The sequence below is a fragment of the Hippichthys cyanospilos genome, chromosome 12, assembly GCF_059441005.1.
Source record: "Hippichthys cyanospilos isolate Australia breed blue-spotted pipefish chromosome 12, RoL_Hcya_1.0, whole genome shotgun sequence".
In the NCBI taxonomy this organism is placed as follows: domain Eukaryota; kingdom Metazoa; phylum Chordata; class Actinopteri; order Syngnathiformes; family Syngnathidae; genus Hippichthys; species Hippichthys cyanospilos.
In genome coordinates this window covers 471141-492522 of record NC_142380.1, presented here as the reverse complement: position 1 = coordinate 492522, position 21382 = coordinate 471141, and the positions used below count along the sequence as shown (strand labels likewise).

The 21382-nt window shown below is 49.0% G+C and overlaps 1 protein-coding gene and 1 long non-coding RNA gene across 2 annotated transcripts in view; one reads left to right on the top strand and one right to left on the bottom strand.

The window, feature by feature from the left end:
• Positions 1-21382, bottom strand: part of atp1a2a (ATPase Na+/K+ transporting subunit alpha 2a) — a 29076-nt gene that overhangs the window by 3341 nt on the left and 4353 nt on the right. The window contains exons 4-21 of the mRNA XM_088428918.1: positions 21142-21345; positions 18976-19089; positions 18766-18900; positions 18220-18337; positions 16934-17202; positions 16072-16270; positions 14918-15027; positions 13855-13989; positions 12937-13016; positions 11697-11806; positions 10758-10933; positions 10132-10268; positions 9801-9951; positions 8566-8734; positions 7060-7214; positions 3034-3157; positions 785-930; positions 559-689 (exon numbers count right to left, since the gene is read on the bottom strand). Of these exons, the coding sequence (XP_088285044.1) occupies positions 559-689; positions 785-930; positions 3034-3157; positions 7060-7214; positions 8566-8734; positions 9801-9951; positions 10132-10268; positions 10758-10933; positions 11697-11806; positions 12937-13016; positions 13855-13989; positions 14918-15027; positions 16072-16270; positions 16934-17202; positions 18220-18337; positions 18766-18900; positions 18976-19089; positions 21142-21345 (2663 nt within the window). The remainder of the gene's footprint in view (positions 1-558; positions 690-784; positions 931-3033; positions 3158-7059; positions 7215-8565; positions 8735-9800; positions 9952-10131; positions 10269-10757; positions 10934-11696; positions 11807-12936; positions 13017-13854; positions 13990-14917; positions 15028-16071; positions 16271-16933; positions 17203-18219; positions 18338-18765; positions 18901-18975; positions 19090-21141; positions 21346-21382) is intronic.
• Positions 14783-16541, top strand: LOC148414248 (uncharacterized). Its single transcript, XR_015867400.1, has 3 exons — positions 14783-15206; positions 15300-15408; positions 16090-16541. It is a non-coding gene; the product is annotated as an uncharacterized LOC148414248 (long non-coding RNA).

Genomic DNA, 21382 nt, shown 5'->3' with positions numbered 1-21382 from the left:
CAACGGTCCTTCCAAGTTTTATAAACCGCGCACCCCGTTGCAAAAGCCCGACTGGGTTGGTAAAGCTTCCGATTTTCCCCAAAACCAAAAGAGCCGACTTGCTTTTCATTCCTCCAAAAAAAGCACTGATGGAATTTAGTAACCCTACTTTGCGTGGATGGACTAACTTTCCTATTTGGAGCGTGACTGCTGCTGTTTCGCAACATCACTAGTATGTAAGAACTAGGGATGCGCCACAACTGTTTTTTTTTCACCCATACCAATAACCGATAACTTCCCGCTTTTCCGTACCGTAATTTGGTCATTTTAATAAGACGCGCCGTGTGTTATGCTTGGACCGCCGCGAACTACGTAACCGGCGAAGTCAGGGGTAGACTTCCAATCGCGTTTTTGTAAAAGTCCCCCAAAATGACGAGAAAGTAAGTGAACCCAGTGAGTAAAATAGATGCCACTCAATTTGGGATGACTTTTGAGGGCCCCGCGAAGACGCGTCCACCCAAAGGTGATGTCGGCTGCGGATTGGCTCCAAATAAATGTCGCCGTGACTTTTGAACTGGCCTCATGCCCTGCTGGAAGAGCGAGTTCCTCCTGGTCTTGCAGATGATGAGGTCGGCCCACTGCACCACCACGATGCTGGCGAAGAACGCCGTGTGGCAGGTGAACTCCACGATCTTCCTCTGCTCGTACGTCTGCGGGTAGGCCGGCCGGCCGGCCGGCGTGAGCGCCAAGGCCGCGGCATCGCCGGCGTATCTACGGCGCGCACGAGCGCGCGAGGGGAGCTCACCCACTGCTGCCCGTACGAGTCCTCCACGTCGTTGACCATGCGGTCGTCCCAGCCGATGCGAATGCCGAGCAGCGTCGTCGGCAGGAAGCCGTTCTCGGCCAAAATGACAAAGTAGGTGAAAAAGCCGCCCAGGGCCTGGATCATACCTGACCGCATAGAAACCCACAAGTGGAGCTTGTTTAGTGGTCAAAGTCGTAAAACCTCCCTTTAACTATCTTCGCCTGCTGTATTTTAAACCTTTTTCTCTATATAGCTAGAACAGCGATCATGTATTTGTCGTTAAAAATAAAAATAATTGGGTAAATGATGGAAATATTACAAATAAATGTGTTAAAGGTGCAAATTATTTGTACAACTTCATTATGAAAATATTTAAAAAACGTTTTTTTTTTAATTGAATAACAGAATAACTATATCAGGCATTTTTTTTTTATACAATGAAACTGTGTTAGTTGTGTTCCATGGATGGATGTACTAATAATCAATTATAAAAATATTCTAATCTTTTTGAAATCTTATTTCGCATGTATAATAATCTAGAGTAGATTTTTATGAAGTATATTCTTTCATACGTCGATACCATCGGTCACTTTGCTAGTTTGTGTTATTCTTTAAACGATTGAGCAATTTCTAGATTGTCAAATGAATGGGGAGGCCATGTTTAACAAGGCAAAACAAGTAGGTATTGTCTCCATTTCTGAAAAACGGATGATTTTTTTTTTTTTTTTACCTTTATGAAGGTCCCACCTGATGGAGCGATGAAGAAAAACACGCACGCGACGCGAAAAGACGTAACATGTCGTTATAGCGCCATCAAAACATCCAAGCTAAGGACTTCTGTGTGCGCAAAAGCGGAATTTGAAGCGGCGGACGGCTCAAGTGAGCCGATCCTCGGCTCGTCGGCCTCATCAAAGTGCGCGATGATGCATTTTCATGTCATCGTTTGGCAGACGCTCTTAACCAAAGTGATTGGAGGGGGAAACCGCCGGCGCTAGAAATTCTTCTCATTTCAAAAAAAATCTGCAGGCGCTGCACTGATGAAACGCCAAGGAATAATTGAAACGAACAGAACGTAATCAACTGATTCCACTTCACCCGTTTCGAAAAAGTGTGGAAAAGGGAACTTCGTTTGTCAGCAGCGTGACCCGACGAGATGCATGCATTTCCTGAGCCGTATGCAGAACGCTGTAGACTATTAATGCCACCGTCCGTTCACTGTATCCAGCTGGATACTCTTACTCATTTCATTCACTGAATTTAGGATTTGTTTTTGTTTAGTTTTTTTGCTTGCCGCGGGCTATTCTTGCCGCTTTTTGTTCACGCCTAAGCGTAGCGTGGCAACGTGACGCCGAAGCAACTTGGCCCTCTAGCGGCGACGGAAGCTTTGGCAAAAATACACCGACGGACCGACGGGTTCGTCCGGCGTGAAAAAAATGACGGAGCGACGAAGGGGCGGGGCTCTGTCGAAAACTTAGGACGGCCGGAGGCGGCGAGAAAAAGCCGACGAGGCCTTTTGGTTTCCGGCCGGGCTGACGCGCCGTTTAAGAGCCTCCTGAAGACTCCGCTCCGGGAAAGGCGGCGGGATACTGCGGGGCGACGCGCTTTTCCGGCCGGCCTTACGGCATCCGGTGGCGCCCTGTCATCTTTTGAGCCATTTAAATGAGCCTGTGAAACGATGCCAGCCTTTGATTTTGCCGCTGGTCCCGAGCCGCCTACTGTATATCAAGCCAGAGGACAGATAACGGCCGGGCGGGCGGGCGGGCCGGCGGGCGCCCGGGGGAAAGGGAGGCCGGGAGGGACCGAGGCCACGTGGGATACGCTCACATCGGACACGCTCAATTTGCTGTAAATGTCAACGGGGAAGATGGATTTCCCCCGTCTTTGATTGTTAAGAATTTTAGAGACGGCGCGGCGTTGATCCATCTTCGCGCCGACGGAGTTTTACACAAATTACGGGCCGGCTTCATTTTTTTTTTTTTTCGACACTTTGTTATGTTACAGCCGCACTCCATGAAGCGTTTTGAAAAATAGGCGAAGCGATTTTTTTTCTCGCTCGGGAAAATGGATGTTTGAAAAGAACGCTCTTTTTCCCATGGATTTTTAACAAACACAAACAATAAATGGATCCGATTTTTTTCGCCGCATCGGCCTCTCGCAGTTCGCCGTTAGCTTACGAAGCCGCCTCGTACCGCATCGGCCAAAACGGCAGCGGCTGGGTCATGACGGTGACAGCGGGCGCTCCCACGCACCTATCTGCCCGTAGGCCATGCTGATGAGCCGCTCGTTGACCAGCTTGTCCGTTTTGGGGTTCCTGGGCTGCCGTTTCATGATGTCGCTCTCGGCCGTCTCGTAAGCCAACGAGATGGCGGGAACCTGAGGGGACAGATGATGATTAATTCTAATAAAAAACATGGTTGTTTTTTTATTGCGGAAGACAGAATGAAAAACATCAGTAAAAAATGGATAAATGGGTGACATTTTTAAATGTTGATTAGAATTGAATTCTTTATTGATTTGGTCCTGTTTGCTTAAATGACTAATTTGCTGGCAAGCCTGTTCAGGGCGCGCCCGAAAACTGCTGGGATAGGTTCCAGCAAGCCAGCGACCCTTGTGAGGATAAGCCGTCAAGGGGGATGGAGATTTAAAAAATCAAATCTGCCTTGAGCGCAAACGGCGTCCAACCCCTGCCCTTAAAGCATCTGAAAGCATCTTGCCCATTTTCCCACAGCTTCCTATGATTATTAGCTTCCTTGCTCTTCATTTCACTTGCACAAGCGAAGGGTGAGAAAATTGAGCTGATGCCAGTGCACAAAATGTTCTACGCCACGCAAGAAATCTCTGCACCTTAAGGTGGATTTAAGGTAGACACACAAGGGCAAGCGACAAATCCACTTTGATGAAAACTGCTGCCACCCGGACCTCCGTGTTGTAACATCTTTGTGTTTGACAGATTTTTTTCCCCCCTTTCACTTCATACAAAAAATAACAGGCAGGATGAGATTTTTTTTTTAAATGTCAGGCAAAAATGGAAATGTAGCCTTCCAGATTAAAAACGCACATTTTCAGAGTAAGGCATAACATTCAAAACTCAAGCGCTTGAAGAATTCTTAAGGCGAAATAATTGTCATTTTCATGTCCGTGCGTGTGACCAAGGACGGACGCTGCTGATGTACGATCAGTCTGCTGCTTCTTTTCTTGAAACCCAGGTAACATGTTCCAATGTGGATTTCTCACTCCCCAAGTATTATTTCCCCCGGTTGACGCATTTCTAAGCATTCCTTGAAAAAAAACACTGAAGTTGATGCAATTCAACCCCCAGCAACAACAACAATATTGTTACATTCCATAGCGGAATTCATGTATGTACTGTGGGTTGTCTTGTTTTGTTTTTAAGATGTACTGTGAGCCACCTCTGATGAGCATCTTGGCAGCAGACGCTAAAAATAAGAGAGAAAGCCGCAGCTTGTCACGTCAGCGACGCGGCAGTCCCGCAGTCGAACGGGAAGATGTTGACAAACCGCTAACAACATTCGCCAGCTTGTTTTTATCTTGCACCCGAACATCCGCTAAGGTGGGAATCCAAATCTTATTTTCAAAACGTCTTCGTTTCAACGAGGAAGCCAATTAATAATTTGCCCCCCCCCCCCCCCGCCAAAAATGACGATACACTTTACGTGACATTTCGGAAGCGCCTTTATCAATCTTGACAAATCGCAAAATAACTGTTTTGGCTTACTTGATTGACTCTTCTTCCCGTAATTGCCCAAATATTAGACGCACTTGTGCGTACGGCTTTATTTGGGGGTCAAATTCCGGTATTTTCTGCTTTATAGGATGCACTAACTCTTTGGCAACAATGTCAAAACAATAGCAAAAGCGAATTCAATCCATCTTTTGTAAACTTTTTATATTTTCTTTTTTACATTTCTTGCAGGTTAAGTTCAGCGTGTTTCAGATTTCTTCCTATTCCTCTTGGACATGTAAACCGCTATATCCATTGTTGAGCACTATGTCTTTTTACATGATCCCCCCCTCATTTGTACCGTGTTTTTATGTTCACAAAATCAAATGAAAATGTAGTTTTTAATTCCCCCCACGAGCTATTGCAAAGCGTGCTTTCTCAATCTCGGCTGTTCACTTGGCTCTTATTTTTGATGATGTTATCATTGGTATAAAGAAGAATGGTCTCTGGCGATTGGCTGAGACTTGCCCCACTCAGCTGGGTTCTCCCGCCTCGAAGCCCCCCCCTCCCCATTTCCATGTCCTATAAGGCGCACCTCAGCAAATATATCTTGCTTCTCCGGATCGACGGAGGATCTTTAACGGGCGCAACGCTTCAAAGGCGACGTCCAGCTGCTTGGCACCGCCGGCGCTTCTCACCGGCGCGCCGACGTCTCGCTTTGAAGAGCGGCCTTTTATTTATTACTTTTCTTTTTCACGCAAAACGCAATTTAGCCGCTTTTCAAACCGCGCTCGATCGCGACGGGACTTTCATCTGGAAGACATACAAACAAATATTGATCAACGAGAACAAAATGTCCCGTTGCGAGAAACCGACAAGGTCACCTTTGACAAGCCGCCATTTGATTAGGCGACAGCTGAGGTGCTTTAATATTAGTTCATGCGATTTCAGAATAATAAGCGTAACGCTGCCTCTGAATTAAAATGTTATTTCATAACAGGGCGTTTCCAACGATGACGAAAAATGCATTTCCTTTCCTTCCTTAGAATTACAAGTATGTCATGTATGTGTAGTATGTATGGCAACGCTGCTATCCGATGGTCACATTTATCGCTACAGCGCTCAATGGCTTTAACAGGAGATCGGTGGTCCTCAACTTTTTTTTCCGTGATTCGCCCCCTTTTGAAATTCCCGTACCCCCATTTGAGATAAGCACGAGTCAAGGGTGTCAGATACTCTCCTTAGAAAAAAAAATGTGCGATTTGACGACAGTTTGATCATTTATTATTTTTATGACTATTTTAAAAGACGGGGATGCCCGTTCGCGGCGCCGAAGGAGTTGCATTTGCTTAATATGACTATAAAATGCACCCATTTTTATCCATGTCAGAGGGCAACAATTTTGCCACTTGCTGAAAACGACATCACAGTTGCTCGGGGCTCAATCGCTTAGCTTGCGAACCTCACATAAGCGATCTCGTAAAACAGGCGCATCAAATGACTTGTCAGCACCGCGGTCCGAACGTCGCGGTTAAATCACGGAGCCTGTTCCACGCGAGCGGCTAACCCACGCGGGATCCAGTCAGCCTACGCCGAAGCGACATTAACCGTTGTCTAATTATACTGATTGGAATACGAATGCCCTGAAGGTTGAAAAAGAAAAAAAAAAGGAAGGAAAAAACGCCGTCTGTCAGCGGGACAAATTAGCAACAAGCTCTAGCGTGACCTCCATTAGCGACAACGGGAACAAAGCGAGAGCTTGACGCTCAGCGTGCACATTTCAAACATTCCATACTCTCGGCATCGCGCTTGCCGTGTCGGCGCCGGCCGCGCTCGACTGCATGCCGTTAGCCGTCACAGGCGAAGAAAAGAGCCGCGCATGGGAGTGAGTCACAAAGGCTTTGCTGACTTTCGTTAGTTTGCGTTTGATTCTGGCTCAAACGCTTTCATACAACACAAACAAAATCAAACCAAAAAACATGACAAAATGCACGCCGACCTTAACATCTTTCAGTTTGGCTTTTGTTCCGGAGCCGAGCCGAGCCGAAATTTTGCACCCGGTCGGCCAAGTAAACAGCAGAGTTTCATTTATTAGCTCCGGTGTTTTACTGCAGATATATGCACATATTACAGTGCCGTCATATATATTATTATATTCGTAGATAAATGTTCCGTGCTCAGAACTGAACAGGAAGCGGGGCATTTTGATTTGAAATAACCGTTTTGTACTCAGGCACAAGCGTTGGAAAGTTTAAGTGTTTTAGGCCCAGACATTGTTAGGTTTTTCAAATGGATTTTTGATCGACGTGCAAGGTTACAGAACTCCATTTCCACGGAGTGAACAGGCCGGCGGCCATTTTGGTTCCAACCAGGCATTTCACTCTCGCTTTCTTTGATCAACACATAATTGGGCGGATGTGCGCATCATGACATACGCCCAGACAGGAAGTAGGCCGGATGCGAAACCGCGCGGCTCATTTGCCTCCGTCTCCATCTAAAATGGCCGAGGGTTTGGAGGACGGGCGGCGAAGAAGCGAGCGCCCGGGCCGCGTCCTCCGCCGCTTATTATTCCGACGACGTTCGCGGCGCTCACCATGTCCGTGCCCAAGTCGATGCAGAGGATGGTGACCGTTCCCAGCGGGAGAGGAACGCTGGCGATGATGAAGAGGAGGAAGGGCGAAATCTCGGGAATGTTGCTGGTCAGCGTGTAAGCGATGGACTTCTTCAGATTGTCGAAGATGAGGCGCCCTGCGGCCAAAGACACAGCGGCGCCAGATAACAATCCTGCAAATAAAGTCTCCCTTTTTTTTTTTTTGCCCGCGTTAGAGACTTGAAGTCAATTGGAAACGCGCAGCGTCTTCCCCCGGAGTGAGTGACTTTATTAGGCGCGCCCGCCGCCACTTTGGATTAAACGCCAGTCTCCTGCGGCCCCCTTCTCCTTTTAAAGCTCTTTATATTGTTGTTTGCATAAAGTCCCCTCTGTGTGTGAGGCCTGATCATAAATATGCAAGCCCTGCGCTCGTGCAAGACGTCCCCGTGCCATATGGGATCTTTTTTGATGTGTGTATATATTCTACTGGAGAAGTCTTTTGCCGTTAGGACTTTAGGAAAACCTCAATGCGCGAGCTGACTCGGGCGGAACGTTTCTATGGACGACCCGCACACTTTTTGATGTCGATCGGTGAATCTGCTGTGAAAGGCTACGCCAGGGGTATATATACAGTGTACAGTATATATATGGCGACCCTGGTGTAAGCATTTGGAATCATATTGTGTTTGCGTAATATGAATTGAACAGCAAAGCACACATTTTATTGACCTATGGGAGCAGTCATTTTGCCACTTGTCAACAGCCAGACAAATGTGATGCCATTTCCAGGCAACAGTGACAAAATGGCCGCCCCCTTTTTCCTCCTTTTTTCTTGTTTGCTTCTATGTTCTTGCATGTTTTTTCCTGCGTACGTCCTTTTTCTTCTTTGCTTCTTTTTTTGCCTGCTCCTTTTATCGTGTGTTTCTCTTTTCTTTGTGTGGTTCTCTCTTGTAAGGTGTTTTTTTTTGTTTGTGATGACTTTTTTGTGTGCACAGTTATTTGTTTGCGTGATTTGCACTTCAGGGTCAATGTAGCCCCCGAAATGGATAAAACAGAACAAACAAAAACCGCATAACTTAAAGTTATACTTTTTTTTTTTGAGTCCTGAAAGGAAGGATGTCGCTCAATTTGTTCGAGTAAAATGACTGATGGGCACCATTGTTTTTTCTATTTTTGCAGGAGTTCCTTGAAGCAAAAGAGCGGACTTTCTGTTCAGATTGAAGCAAGCTGCCATGAGTCCGGAATGACAGACGGGTACGTCAAATTCCGTTTGCACCCGTGGCGCTAATGTCCCGGAAGTAATGTCCTTTCGTTATTCCCGGCGGTACAACAAGGCGCAGAATGAGCGCTTCCCGTTCAATTTTATGCAGGGTCTCTTGAGATTTTTTTGCCGTCATTCTCCGGCCTACGCACAAAACGCGGCGTCAGCTTCTAATCCGTTTTCAAAGGAAATAAGGCCTTTCATAAAGCCTTCCCGTGAGTCACTTCCCGTCCTTGCCAATCACTCACCCTCCTCCACGCCGGTGACAATGGAGGCAAAGTTGTCGTCCAGCAGGATCATGTCGGCCGCCTGCTTGGACACGTCTGAGCCGGCGATCCCCATGGCGACGCCGATGTCGGCCTTTTTCAAGGCCGGCGAGTCGTTGACGCCGTCACCCGTCACGGCCACGATGGCGCCCTGCGCGCCCCCGGACGGGGAGGGAAGTGTCAAGAAGAGTGAGATAAGTGGCGCCGTCGAAGCCCCCGCAATTTGCTCTTAATAACGTCTTTCGGAGAGTCTCGGGGGAGATTAAATGAGGAATGGAATTGAGTCGTAATCGTTCGGCGGGCACAGTAAAAGGAAGTCCGGCGGGGAATTGGAACTTGACCTCCAGTGTAGACGCCGCCGGAATAGATTAAAATATCGCGCAATTATATTCAACTAGCTATCCATCAATGTCTACACGCTCACAGAAACTCGCTCAATCATTTATACGCACACTCCTCTATTTCCATCCGCAACGCCCATTTTACTCATTCGAAACAAAGAAACACAAATTCAACAAACAAAATACACAATGAATGACAACATTGGTACGCAGCCACGTGCTGTCCAATGATGACAACGCAGGCTGCTTAACACACACGCAGGCAGACGCGCATTACGATCCTTATGGATAACGTGTCCCCCCACATCTAAAGTGTAGTTGCCACAAATGCACACGCACGCAAGCACAAAAAAAGACACGCACGCTATACGAGGACATAGAGATGAGAACGCTTTTACCACGCGCGCAGTCCTTAGGGACAAATGGACAAAAACACTTACACGCACACAAACTCCTTAAGGAAACAAGGACAAGAGCACTTATCCACACGCATACAGTACACACGTTTTCTTCGGTCGGCCCGTGACAGAAAAGGTGGTCTCGACATGTACAAGTGGACAGGAACGCTTGACACAAAACTACACATCAAGACACATGTACAATCTTAGCACACAAACACTGTCCTTACGGATATGTGGACAAGAACATGAACAAACACACACACAAAAGCGCAATCCATGAGGACACGTGCACAAGAGCACTCACACATGTACGCGCGCACACACTTTGGTTGGGCCAGACGCAAAACAAGGTCCCAACAAGTACCAAAGGACAGCCTTACACACACACACAAGGGCACACACAATGCTGCCTTAATGGTGACTTTTCGTTGCCATATGCGGTTACTGACCCGGGAGGTCCTTTCCACTCACCCACCTGTCTCTGGCATCCCTCCACGATGATGAGCTTCTGCTGCGGCGAAGTGCGAGCGAACACAATCTCGGTGTGGTTCTTCAGCAGATCGTCCAGGTACTCGGCGCTCATGTGCTTCAGGTCCGAACCGTGGACCACGCAGGCCTTGGCGTCCCTTGGGGGAAACCGAACATCAAGTGCGGCGATATTCCAGGTCTCGGTTACAATCACTAAAGTAACTTTTGACAGCAATCGTTTTCCGTCGCATCATTCTTTTTTTGGATCGACGGAAACGCAGCCGTCGCTTCGGCCCATTTCGCCGATCGAACGGAGCCGGACGAAGACAGAGACGCACCTGGGGTTGACTTGGCCGAGCGGGACGTTGAGACGCTCGGCGATGTCCTCCACCGTCTCGTTGCCCTCAGAGATGATGCCTACCCCCTTGGCGATGGCCTTGGCTGTGATCGGGTGGTCGCCGGTGACCATGATCACCTGAGCACAGGTCGGGCGCAACCTTATTCGACCGCCTTGAAGAATGGAGCTGTTAGCGCCACGAGTGCTTTGGTGAAAAACGATTGCGATTTGGAGCCAAAGTTGATCAAAGGAAGGGTTCCCGCAGCAGCAACGCTGCCTAAAATTGCCCCAAATGCCAGACTGAGTCGGGTAGTATGCGTCAACTTACAACGTTGGATTTATTTTTAATATTTGCCCTTTAATATTAACGCCTGAGGAAAACTGAGGAACATCTTCAGCACTTGAGCGCGAAATGCAACACGTGCCATCCAGCCACGCGTTTATTTGCATTCCGCGCGTTACCTGGCAAAAGTAATGAAAGGGATGCGTCTATATGTATATTATATGTCTATACGGCGGGCCCAGAGTCTCCGAGGCGCCTTTCCAGAGTTGATCACGCTTCTCATCAGTATTTAAATGACGCCGCGGGATACGGCTTTCCTCTCGACGGAAGACAAAAACAATTACCTTGATGCCGGCCGAGCGGCATTTACCCACGGCGTCTGGCACGGCGGCGCGCGGCGGATCAATCATGGAGATGAGGCCCAGGAAGCAGAGCCGCTCGGTGGGGAAGTTCACGTCGTCGCAGTCGAAGGCGAACCCTCGGGGGAACTGCGACGCCGGCAGGTTCAAGTGACAGAAGCCTGAGACGCCCGCAAAAACAGACAGCGGACCTTTGCTAGCATAGCGACGGATGGCCCAAAAGTGACGTGCGCCACGACAAGTCTTTTCAGACATCCGAAGAAGCGTCTCTCCAACTTTTTGCATCGAGTATAATTTAGGAAACATACTTTGCTTTCAAGTACCACTATCACGTCCAACAAGAAAATTGTTTCACTTCCGGAAAAATATAGGCTCAGTTTGAACACCGAGCTTCAATACGGACGATAAAAAGGTAAAGGGTATGGATGTATTAGGGGTAGGCAACTTTGGGTGTCTCGTGATTTGATGAGCAAAGAATGAGCTCATTGAAAAGACGGCAACAACCAAACGGAAACAAAAGGAAAGTTACACTCATCAAATAATATCGAGCGAAGAAACGCTTGGAATTTCTCGCCAGATTTTGCATCCGGTGTGATTTCCTGCACTACTAATCAAAGGCGTGGACCGCCATAGCCTTTAAGTCTTTATATAAGAGATTTACATTGCAGGTGATAAATAAGCGCGGCCGCTGTAAACGCGTCTCCAACATTTTGTGTCTCCTCAGCGTTTGGCTCCGTCCTAGCCTTCGCGCCGAGCGTTCTCATTTGGATAAAGTGCCGCGATAAACACGGCGCACTTCTTACGAGGGACATTTGGCTCGGCTAGCCTCTTCCTCGAGGAGATGATAAAAGATAATGGACGCCCTCCCGTCCCGCCCTTCGCGCGCTATCTATCTGCTCCCCGTCGGGTAACAACAACACTTACCGAGGACTCGTTCTCCCAGGCCGCCCAGATCCACGTAGGCGTTCTGGAAGGCGTCCCGCCAATTGTCGTCCATGGGCTGCTCCTGGCCGTGGATCATGATGGTGCTGCACCTAGAGAAGAATAAAGAAGGGGGAGCGTAACAAGCATTTGCTAATGAGACTGTGAAATACGGATGACAATTCTAGCGGTTCAAACTAGTGCTAGGTTCAGGCAACCTACGACATTTAATAAACAACCGACCGGAAGGAAGACAACTAGCTTTTTCTCGCGAGGGGGGTGGACAAGAACCTGCAACTTCCCAGTTTAACCCGGTCTAACTCGTCCGCTCTTCGTTTATTCATTTGGGTTGGCCCTAGTTACGAAGCCGTTGTTGCCCTTAAGAGTTGGGGGAGACGTGGCGACAACGCAAACCATTAGTGTGTGATCGTGGGAGATGTAGATGCAAGTCCGTGCTGTGGTCTTCTTTCCTTGGAAGACAAAGACCGACCGATGCTGTTCTGCCTTTGGAGACGTGCCATCTCTTCATACGTTCTTCACAAAATATGTCGACACAAAATTTAGATGCAGATGGCGTCCCGCAGGAAACCTAGAATATTTCATAAATAACACTCAAGAAGGAAGACAAGGGTGCAAAAAAAACAAAACAAATACTGGATAAGCTATATACAATTATTCCAACACGACAAATCTGCTAGCACGCACGCTCAAAAACGGACTCAAGAAAATCCATATTGGTCCAACCCCGTAAAAGACTTGAGGGCCTTTGCTCAAAACAGCGGTTGTCGAAAATTCTGGCGCTTTGGAGCGCCTCGTTGTGGCGCACGCGTGCTTTTGTAGCTGCTACTTGTTGGCGAAGGCCTCAAAGATGTCATGTTGTACCAGATACTTTTCAAGGCGTTTTCAACAATAACTACTACAATAACTTCAAATAATCCCCCCAAAATCCGGTACAATAGATTTGTCATTTTACGGTCATATCAACCACGCAAACGTTCATGTAATTATGGTTACTATAAAAGATTTCGATTTCACAACCTGCCCTCGTACGCAGAGATGACACCAAACATCCGCCTTTGATCGTCTAGTTTGGTCTGAACAAGCTTCTGACTACAACAGCACCTTGTGTAAGCGTTTCCCCTCAGTGGCCGTTTCAGACAATAAAAGCCAGGGCGGCTTTCCGCTCCTTTTCGACACTCTATCTATATTGAGTCTGCCATTGATCCATTATTGATGCACCAACCTGTCCAGGATTCTCTCCGGCGCTCCCTTCATGACCAGAATATGTCCGGAAGGATTGTCCTCTGCTATATGGATGGAGAGCTTTAAAAAAAAAAAAAAAAAAAAATGGGGTGTGAGATAGCTATAAATAAATCAGCCACAGCGCGACATATTGAAATACACATCAATGAGATAAATGATTAAAATGTTAAATATTTACACAGACAGGCATTTTCACTTTAAGCCCCCCTCCCCCTCCCCCGGGAGGGAAAGAGCGCCGTGAAATAACGACATTCATTAAAGTTAATCAAAGCAAATGGGCGGGAGCTAGCGGCTGATCCGCTTAGATCGATTGCTCGTGCCTGGAGGTCCTCTTCCAAAAACAGCGCCCTTAGTGTTTGGAATTAGCTGCTTCACATTTACGCTGCAGAGTAAATTGCTTCAGTAGATTTTACTATCAAAAGACTATTTGGTCACAGCCTATAAAGGCTCACATTTACGATTTGATTTACAGTATTTTTCTTTCTTACAAGTGTAAATTTTTGTCTTCTACAAGTAGAGCGGGATACAGAATATAGCCTAAAGGCCCCTATCCTTACGCAAAGTGTATGTGAAGATTACAGTAATAGATGATGCACACCATTGAAAGACAAATGTGCCAAAACTTGAAATGTGTTTGTCTCGAAACTTTTGAATTTGAACTCCATTTTTGAGCTCTGTTTTCAAACTGTACATGTTGTCAATGTCATATTGGGCCAAGTGCTTATTTGTGGTGCTTCTACAGAGGTCCTGACCGAGGTCACGTTGCATCTGCTACTTGTTTTTAATGACATATTGTACCTCGTACTTGCTTTTTACCTAATATCCTATTTAACTTCTTGCCTATGCTATTTTAAAAAAAAACAACCTCGTAGTTGTTTTTAAGGACGTCGCGCAGTACCTGATACTTGTTGGTGGAATTGAAAGGGATTTCAGCCACTTTGGAGTTCAGGCTCCGCATCTTTCGAACGTTGCCGCAGCACAGCTCGATGCACTTTAGCAGCGCCGACTCGGACGCGTCGCCCGCCGTCTCTCGCTGCGGGGAAGGCACAACACACGCGCGCCGTTCAGCCAGAACGGAGAGTTGTCTTTTGGCGAAGCTTTGGCCTCCGGCTGTTTTTTAATTGATTAAAGTCGCACCCCGGAGAGCGTTGTTCACTCGCATTATGCCTCTCATTAATAATGCAAAGCGGAGCCGAGCAACATCTACGTCGACGAGAATTGTAGTCGGCCACAAATGGTGTTGTCCTTGCGCCTTTGCTACAGTGGGAACGCGAATAAAGAACGAGCAAAGATGACACCGTCAAGAGGCAAAATGTCCAAAAACAAAAACAAACCTATCACCGGCGTGATAGCAACGATGCTAACAGGTAGCCTGCTAAGAGTTGAAACAGACTGTCATTATTTGAAATGTGGATGAAATAAATGCTACTAGTTACTACACTAACATGTAGCATAATGTCAATGCTAGTACATATATAATTACTGTATGTATATATATATATTTTTTTTTTAAAGTGTTGCAGTTTGTAAGAAATATTAACGGACTCTTGCGAACGTGATGGGATTGGCGTAGGGTCGCAGATCGCCGCCATAAACAATTTCTTCGCTATGGCCAATTATGTACTCTAAAAATCTAATGACACGATATTGAAGAGGCCGAGTTTGACGGCGTTATGTAAAGCAATTAAAGTCCGCTCCGGCGGCAGCTCCATTAAAGTGCTATTTAGAGCCTAATAACGGCGCGTCCGCTCCCCGCCGACACTCTGCACCGGAGTGTGAAAGTAGCGACGCCTTTTACGCACTTTTAATTGGCTCCGGACACCTGCGGAGCCTTCGGGGACCCGCGAGGGAAAAGATAAGAAAAAAGGTCGGGTCGACGTGACCGTCGACAGGACGACGGCTTTCCTTTTGCTTTTCCACGCGCGGAGAACTTTTGCCGTGCGCGCTGAGCGTTTCCGCACCTGCGAGACGGGGACTTGCTCCTGTCCGGCTCTGAAGTCGGCCCGGTTGCAGAGGGCGGCCACGCGGGACAGCGCCGCCCACGTGCCGGAACTCTTGTCAAAACACGAGCCTGCAAGTACAGTAGCAGCGGGACGCGTTTTTACGGTTGTTGTTATGCTGGATTCGTGCGATACTGTATGTATGCTAGCAGCTTAGCTCCCGCATCCGCACAATCGGACGGCGAGTACTGCCAGTCGGTAGCTTTTTTTTTTCAATTCCCCAATTTGAAGAACTGCAATTCATTTTAACGTCTGTATGATGATTTCTCTGAAGCAATCTTTGTGAAAATGACCTTCACTTGAGCGTGGCTGCCCTCTGTATTCGTTTTTCATTTCACTCCAGATTGCTGAAGTCACAGGCAGGCAGAATGTGAGCGGAGACGGACGGATTGCTGAGCGCGCCGCCGTTTTCATGACGATGAGTCTCTTTCCTGTGGGCCTTTTTCATCAAAGTAAATACGGCTACACTTTCGACTCCACGCTGCCATATGCTAACGCTCGGTATGCTGAAAGATCGCAAGGCAACCGGTACAAAAAAAAAATGATGATGAGGCTTTTCGGAGTTTTACGTCCTGGCCTTGTTTGGATTTCCAGTGAGAAACGCCAGAACGCTAAGAGCTTGCGCGCCAACACATAATATCAGGATGGGATAGTTCAAACACCCTGTAATTAAATCAGAAAATGAAAAAACCCGCTGCGGAGATGTTTAGAGCCAAAAAGATTACAATCGTGTGGCTGTCCCAAAACATAGGGACCCGATGTCGGTCAAACGAGATCGAAACGATGAAATCATCCCAGTTTGCAACGCCACCAAAATACTAACCCAGCTAGGTTAGCCGGCTCATTGTTATGCATCAAACACACAATGTTACTTAGGGAACTCTGGGAAGGCGGCGGGCGCGCCCCCCACCCACCGCCTGTTCCGCACGCCCATCTCTCCGCCGCATGCTGCTGCAGTTCAATTAATCGGCGCGGCGGCGTGCACTGCAGCAGCCGAGCTCGCCCTGTGAGTGAACGCTGAACAGATGAATTTCGGCAGGTGGTTACAAGCTCTCCCTCCCTCCCTCCCTCCCTCCCTCCCTCTCTCCCCCCGCCCCCGCGTCCCTCCCACCTACCGCTCTGGTCCTCCGTAGTGTCGGCCTCGTGGATCTGGTTGTCGAACCACATGTGGGCCACGGTCATGCGGTTCTGCGTCAGCGTGCCCGTCTTGTCCGAGCAGATGGTGGAGGTGGAGCCCAGGGTCTCCACCGCCTCCAGGTTCTTCACCAGGCAGTTCTTCTTGGCCATTCGCTTGGCCGTCAGGGTCAAGCACACCTGGGAGGAAGAAGATGGAAGATGACGAAGTGGAGCGAGGTGTCCTTGTACGGGGGCATAAACACTGCACGAATACGACCGACACGCACGTCGGACATCAAAGCGTGGCGCGGGCGGCCGCGCGCGATCACAACGGCGTCCGTATACCCTCCGCGGACTCGGCTTATTCCTTTGCATCCACTCACGTGAAAAGTTGATGGCATGTCGCCCCAACAAATCCCATATCTTTGGATTCCATACGCTAGCTCAAACCAATCCAAATATACTCTTTATAGCATTGACAGTACACGGCTTCAATTTTTTTCAAGGAATGACGGCCGCTCGTTTTGGGTGAGCGAGGCTGATCCTTCAGAAAACACATTCATGAATTCGAACAGCGGTCTAACGGTACTGGCTGAGTTCTGCGCAACAAAACTGCTGGTCCCGACCGTATTGATAAAGCATGAAATGACACTAATGAATGAAAAACGCACATCGGTAAAAAAAACATTTCCGGTGACTAGATCCTGAAGCTCATCAAGGAAACGCCAAGAGTGCTAAACAGGAAAAAGATGGCCTCGTGCGGGATTAACTTCAGCCCGGCGGATTAAAGCTCCTCCGCCGGATCGGGCCACCAAGGTCGGCGGGACCGGAGCCGACCCCGACCCCCCGTTTTCCACTCACGGTGACGGTGGCCAAGAGGCCTTCGGGCACATTGGCCACGATGATACCGATGAGGAAGATGACGGCTTCCAGCCAGGTGTAGCCCAGGATGAACGAGAGCACGAAGAAGCTGACGCCCAGGAAGACGGCCACGCCCGTGATGATGTGGATGAAGTGCTCGATCTCGATGTTGATGGGCGTGCGTCGCACCTCCAGCTCCGACGCCAGCGTGGCGATGCGGCCCATCACCGTGCGGTCCCCGGTGGCGATCGCCACGCCGCGGGCCGCGCCTGGGGCGAAGGAGCCGCCCGTCAGAAGGCTTCCTCTAACGGCCTGGTACGCTTTCGGAAAAAGAATCGCCGTTCCTATTCGGATGGAGATGCTAATCGGTCGGGGTCGAAAGAAGACGGCGCGGGGAAGGGCCGTACTTCCATAGGGATTACGCCGACTCGCCGTTCTCCGTTTGGGTCCCCTAGTACGACGTACCCCAACAAATTTGAGCCGCCCCTGACGAAACTACGGGTGAACCGGAGTGCCCGAGCGAGCCGATGGCCGGGCTTATACCAGGTTATATAACGGTTTTATAATGGTCGGGTTCGTGTCCGGCCATGTCCGCTCACTATGACGGAATGTCTTTGACCCGTGTTTTCATCCGTATTGTTTTGAAAGCAAAATCTATGTAATGGCAGCAAGTGACTCCAGGTCCGAGTTGCCTTGACCTCCTCCCGCATATCGGCGTCAGCGACGGGATCGAAACCTCGGCTGGCTTTCGAATCCTTGACCTTCTCCCGCACCCACCGCCTCTGTTGAAATGCTTAAATCTCAACTATAGACTCATTTTGACCTCCTCGCATATGGTTCAACCAAACTTATGATGTAAGCAGTCTCTTGCTCTCACACTTCCTGACATTTGGATTTCGGCCTGTTTTATAGTCGACTCTCCTCTCCTCTCCTGGAACTTTGAGCGGAACTGTCGCTTGCTTTACTTTGGCTTTGTATTGAAATATCTATTGAAATATTTGGACCATTTCCGGAAACGGTTATCATTTTCTTCCACATCGTTCTCGGGAGTATTTTGGCCAAGAGATTCCCGGTAGCGTGAGAACTACGTGGTTTAACTTTGAAATATTGTCACCATCCGGTCGAAATTTCAGCTCCCCGGTGTCTCCTTTCAAGGCTTGACCTTATGTAGGACAAGCCTACATATTATGACACGAGGGTTAATCTGGGTCTGGATCTGAGAAGGGAGCCCCGCTGTACGGTGAAATCAAACGAGAGCCGGCCCGGTCCAGGTGTGGCCTGCTGACCCTCTACGCAGTTGGTGGAGAAAAAGCAGATGTTGCGGGTTTCCAGGGGGTTGTCGTGCGTGAAGTCGGGAGAGCGAGTCTGGGGCTCCGACTCGCCGGTCAGAGATGAGTTGTCCACCTTTGGAAGGAGATGGGATGACATACGGTAACGCGCTTGTCAGGTCAGACGACAAGCACAGGAAAAAACCACCAACGTCACGACTCAGTTTGCCGGTACGAAAAAAATGGTGTTAGTGGCGCAATGTGAAAAATTCAGTCCCATCATTTTGTTATTTTAAAGACACACGCCATGTGTTTTAGTTGGACGGCCACGATCTTTAGAATGGCGTTTTTGTCAAATTGATCCACTGGGAAAACTACGGTGTATCCATGGTGATTTTCAAAATGTAGTTTGACTGATTTTTTTTCTTTTAACTAAGCACATTCGGCGGCTATAAACCACGGCTCCGTTTTTTGGGAAGTTCTATCTCGTCAGGCTCCTTCCTGCGGCTTAAAGCCCCATTAAAAATAGCCGGCGCGATCCCGCCCTCCTCCCCGCTTCCTCACCTTACATCCGCCGGCGGAAACGACCCGCAGGTCGGCCGGGATGCGATCCCCGCCTTTGATCTCCACCAGATCGCCCTGCACCACCAGCTCGGCGTCGATCTGCAGCTTTTCCCCCTCGCGGATCACCGTGGCTTGCTGCCAAAAAGCGAGAAATCAGTCGGGGAAAGCCAGTCGCTCTCGCATTCGCCGGCCGCATTCGCCGCCGCTCACTTGAGGCACCATCTTCTTGAAGGAATCCATGATCCGCGAGCTCTTGGCCTCTTGGTAGTACGAGAAGCAGCCGGTGATGATGACCACGGCGGCCAGGACCACGCCCAGGTACAGCTGCAAATACAACTCCATCAATGACATTGAAAGCCATCAAATGACCTCCATCTAAAATCGGAGCGGAGAGGAAATTCTCAGCTGACACCAGCTGAACATTTTGATGGAAAAATCCTCGATGAACAACGTTACGAATTTAGTGCCGCGATTTCAGATTTTTCCTTTTTCGCGTTTTAATTTCACTCTTTTAACAGAAAATGAGCAGAATAGAAAATGGGCGCTCAAGAGCGGAGTTTCCCCTTCTTTCATTTCCCATCATTTCTACTTCATTGAAAGTTCCCCCCCCAAAATCCGAAGGCGAAAAAGTGCCACGCGGTCAGACGAGCGTTGCCCAAGCGCATTAGCAAGTGTCCGATCGGGCCGCTCGCTTCGATCTGAAAGCAAACGAGTCCTCATGTTCTATTCCGGTCGTTTTGAACGCCGCGTTGGAGTTCTTGAGTCCGAGAAGAGAAACTTCAGGGCGCTACGCATTCTTTTTCATGTGTCCCCACACGAAGCCTCTCTCGTATTCACAGTCAACATCTTTCACAAAACTCCTGCCAGCCGCTGCCTTCGTGGAGCCGGCGTCGCGGAACATCAAATCCCTCTCCAGAAGTTTGCCTCTTTTTTATTTATTTTTTTGCCGTGTTTATCCAACAGCGACGACACACTCGGCGGACGTGTAAAAAAAGTCCACCGGAGCGAGGAAGACATTTGTTTCCTGGGAAAATGACTTGTCGTTTGGGCTTCCCGGCAACGCTTCCCCGGAATGTCTCTTTTACTTCACGGCGCTCTCGGGGAGTGTCGCGCCGCATTCGATAAAAGTCAGAAATGTCAGACGCGCGAGTGAGAAAGTGAGGCTCAAAGACGGCGTCGGGGGTGAATCAACTCCCCGGAAAAATTGTCATGGACGGACGTACTAATTATCATTCTTTTCGTGTTTCGTGTGCTAAGTACCGTCATTTCCCAAATTTATGTGTATGAGACGCAGCCTTAATTTTGGGGTCAGATTGCGTTCGTGTAAAAACTAGAGCAAAACAGAATAACTCTCATCTTTTCTAAACTCTTCGTATTTGCTGGCGTTCCTATCCTAAAGTTAGAAATTTGTTGCGCGTTAAGCGCGCGTCAGATTTCCCACATTTTGAGCCGGCCTTTGAACGCTTCGCCGGGTTAATGACGAATACGCTCCGAGCAGTTGTTTTTCCTTTTCCCCGCGACGCGGCTCCAGGTCGTTTTACCATAAATACCCGAAGGTGAGCGGCATCTGAGTTGGACCCAGTTTCGGTCCAATGGAATACCTTTCCGCGTTCTCGAACTATTATTTTGAATCGGCCGGGGACAATATAAATATCCCGTACGTGAACAAGGATGGACTCGGACGCCGGTTCGGCCCGCTCGCTTCTTTTATTGACCGCGAATAATACAACCCCGGCTAAGGCGAGCGGCGCCCATACTTTTGGCCTTCGTTCAAAAAAGTGTGTCGTCTATTTGGGGAATTGCGGTAATTGGGGGCGAACGCTAACCCCCGGATGTTTTTTTTTTTAAAGAGCAGACTTTAGCGCCGCCTGCAGGACCAGCAAAACCGCCTTCCTTTTCTTTTGGGAAAACGATGCGTAAAAGCATTCATCAAAGGATCCGTCGGCCGCATGTAAACGCACCGCACGTCTTATTAGCGCTAAAGAGGCGCGGCGGCCACTCGGTCTGACGGCCGGCGCGGGAGAGCAAGCTCGGAAGCGTGCGGCGGAACACAAGATGGCAATCGCGAGGAAGATTAACGTTATCGGCGTCGGGCACGCGTGCCTCCCATCCCCCCCTCGCCGCGCTTTCCATTACGCCTTGCCTCTAAACGCCGAATAAGGATCGCGTAATGACCGGCGGCCATAAGGCGCGCCACGGATGACCGCTCGGCGCCATTTGATGGAGTATTTAAGCCAACTGATGCCGCCAAGAGAGGGATGCCTTTCCGTTACGACTTGCTTGCGTTTATAGATGCCTTTCAATGTACGGGACTGTCCGCGAACCAGAGGAACAGATTTACATAGCGTGTGTAAGTATATGTGTGGTGGGGCTCACGTTGTCATTGGGCGGCTCGTCCTCAGTGGCCACCTGGATGCTAAAGGCCAGGAAGCAAAGGATGGCGCCGATCCACAGCAGGATGGAGAAGCCGCCAAACAGCTGGCGACAGAACTTGACCCACTCGGGCGTGGTGGGCGGCGGCGTCAGGGCGTTGGGCCCGTCTCTGGCCAGAACCTCGGCCGCCTTGCCGTTGGTCAGGCCCTGCGGGAGAGGGCGGGAAGGAGAAGGAGGAAGAAGG